At 44.5% G+C, this 3,159-nt stretch overlaps 1 protein-coding gene across 1 annotated transcript; it reads left to right on the top strand.

The window, feature by feature from the left end:
- The first annotated feature begins 1,243 nt into the window (after positions 1–1,243).
- On the top strand, positions 1,244–2,561 carry adra2a (adrenoceptor alpha 2A). The gene has a single exon (XM_085356179.1). The coding sequence runs from the start codon at positions 1,275–1,277 to the stop codon at positions 2,559–2,561; it is 1,287 nt and encodes a 428-aa protein (XP_085212305.1). The 5' UTR covers positions 1,244–1,274.
- Positions 2,562–3,159: the final 598 nt, after the last annotated feature.

The raw sequence follows: 3,159 nt of genomic DNA, 5'->3' as shown, positions 1-3,159 counted from the left end.
TTCTTTTGCTGCTGGTTCGGTCAATATTGTTTGGAGAGAGATCAAACTAACAGCTTTAGAATCAGCGCATAAAGGGCGTGAACACAAAGCGCGGACCCGGATCAGCGAGCTGTCGGCTTTCAGCCCCGACTGTGAGAAAGGCGACATCTAACTGATTCTGATCCGCGGGTTGCGCTGTGTGTTTAAGTCTATGTGCAGAATCCCTGTACCTGCTCTCATTTACTGTTTGGTGGTTCTTGAAATTTTGTGAGATGTCACCAGAGATTCTGGCATTTCGGACAAAATAAATTTATATTAAAAAATCGATTCAGGATTTTAATGAATCGATTTTACGTTATCCAAGCCAGAATCGATTTTAATCGATGAATCGATTATAAAAACCCACCCCTAGTTATTTCGTTCAGAAGTTGCACAAGTTTTCTTTTCTTTTCATTTCTTTTCTTTTCCATCTCCGCCTCCCCGTTGCACTAAGCTTGCAGACCGTATTTTGTGTGCGATATGTTGCCAGGTAAACATGGCATGGCAAAACGCCAGTGTTGACACTCCGCGGAAGCACAGTGGCCCGGTGATGGGGACACTTTTTGCAGCGTGCGGAATATAAAGAGAGGGAGTGGCGCACTGGTTAACACTGAGGAGAGAAACTCCACACGCAGACAGAAGCACTGCAGCGCCCGGGATAACGTGATTAGCGCTCTATTAGGTCCGCTACTGAGCACAACTAGATGCAGCACAGAGATCATTGTGTGAGGAGAGAGAGAGGAGACGCAGAGGAAACGCTTCATCTGCCTCATGGAGCCTCTTTTCTTTCAAACGGTCTGCCTGAAGAAGTTACCCACTGACAGTTTTTTAATGCCTGTGCCTCTCATGCACTGGACACGTTGTGCCACTGCCCTTCATCTCAGGTAAGGCTGCTCCGCTCTTTTTTACGCTCTTTTCTCAGTGTTACTCCCTAATGTCTCAGACAGGTGAAATTAGTACATAAGTCATGTCATAGTTAAGCGAGAACAGAATTGTTAGCACTGAAGGATCTGATGTTTGTTTCTTTGTGTTGCCTCATATTTTCAGATGAACTGTCAGCCTTATAAATAATAAGGGCTAATTCTTGGAGGAGGCAGTGCACAATGAAAGAGAAAAAGCTGAGGAAAGCCCCAGAGGAGTGATTCATTTGCTTCCTTTCCTCATCCCTGCTGTGAGCTACAAGCTCTGTCCTTCCTGGTGGATGATATTTGTTAACCTCAGGTGAACTCAGATAGGCAGTGGGTCAACCTGCTCCAATGGAGTGTGCTATGGAGACCAACCAGACAGACATGAAAGTTTACACCCTCCAGATTGCCCTGCCACTCACAGTGCTGGTGGCGATCATGATCCTGTTGATAGTGTTTGGTAATGTCCTGGTGGTCATAGCTGTGTTTACAAGCCGGGCCCTGCGGGCTCCCCAGAACTTATTCTTGGTGTCTCTGGCATCAGCAGACATTTTAGTGGCTACCCTTGTGATGCCTTTCTCCTTGGCCAATGAGCTCATGGGATACTGGTACTTCGGTGGAGTGTGGTGTGAGATCTATCTTGCACTTGATGTTCTCTTCTGCACTGCCTCCATTGCCCACCTTTGTGCTATCAGCTTAGACCGCTACTGGTCCATCACCCAGGCCATCGAGTACAACCTGAAAAGGACACCGCGTCGCATCAAATGCATCATCTTCATTGTGTGGGTTATTGCAGCAGTTATATCCTTCCCACCTCTAATCACCATGAAGAAAGACAAGAATACTGAAAATGATTATAACAATAATAACAGTTTTACTAATGTTACTAAACCTTCGTGTAGGATCAATGATGAGAAATGGTATGTCATCTCCTCCTGCATCGGGTCTTTCTTCCTCCCTTGCATCATCATGGTTCTGGTCTATATTCGGATCTACCAGATTGCCAAAAAGAGGACACGAGCACCACCCGGAGACAGAAAGCGAAAGGATCTGCCAAAGGCTGCCACCGTCGCTGCTTCCAACCAGAAGCAGAACGGCATGGGGGATGATGAGGATCACGACAAGCTGAATGGCGAACAGGTCATCAAACTGAAGGAGGAAGTGAAACGAGGCGATGGTGCAGAGGATGAGAAAGGTGAGGCCAACGGGGTGGACATTGAGGACTCATCCTCCTCTGATCATCATATGCACAATCCATGCTCAATTAAAAAAAAATCGACCAAGGGGAAACCCAGACTGAGTCAAATCAAACCAGGGGAAGATGATGTCAGAAAGCGCGAGCCGAGCACCAAAGGCAGCCGCTGGAAAGGCCGTCAGAACCGAGAGAAACGCTTCACTTTCGTCCTGGCAGTGGTCATTGGAGCATTTGTGATCTGCTGGTTTCCCTTTTTCTTTACATACATGCTGAAGACACTGTGTCTGTCCTGCTGTGTCCCTGAAAAACTGTTCAAGTTTTTCTTCTGGTTCGGCTATTGCAACAGTGCACTGAACCCCATCATTTACACCATCTTCAACAACGACTTCCGGAGGTCATTCAAAAAGATTCTGTGCAGGAGGGACACTAGGAGATATGTATGATGGACTTGATCTTGTACATATATTCTTTTTTGCCATCCTGTACATAAATTGTAAAAGACATTGATCTTTGTGCATGGATCACCAGTTTGCTCTAGGTGTTACTGCTTGGAAAAGCTTTGCCAGGATGAGCTTCCTGTGCACTAGTGGGAAAAATTTGCCTTTAGAACTTTCTGGCAGAAAATCTCGTTTTCTTTTATGCTTTTCTAGGTTTGAGCAACACAAATATTTGGTAAGATTTCAGAAAGATTGTTGTTTGGGTTAAGAAACATTCTATGAAATACAACAGAAAGAACTGAAGGCTAACTTCTCTCATGTCTTGCAGCATCTTTTCGAAACGTCTGCCACCCACAGCCTCAACATTGACCAAGTTCACACAAAAAAGAGGCTTAAAGTACCAAACACCACAGCGAGAACATGTTTTATTGTAACTGCTCTTTGTATTTTTATAAAAGAAACAAACACAGTGAAGTCCATGATATGTATTGTATTTTATGAACGTGTATTGTACAAAATGATCTGTCTGAATATTTGTCTCTATTTTTGTTGTTATGGATACAGTATTCTGCATTTTTTTATGATATGATGTTGATGACGATGA

Source organism: Diplotaxodon limnothrissa, linkage group LG6, assembly GCF_057381915.1.
Source record: "Diplotaxodon limnothrissa isolate DT_005_m linkage group LG6, D_limnothrissa_male_GT1.1, whole genome shotgun sequence".
Lineage (NCBI taxonomy): Eukaryota > Metazoa > Chordata > Actinopteri > Cichliformes > Cichlidae > Diplotaxodon > Diplotaxodon limnothrissa.
This window is presented reverse-complemented; position numbering and strand designations above follow the sequence as displayed.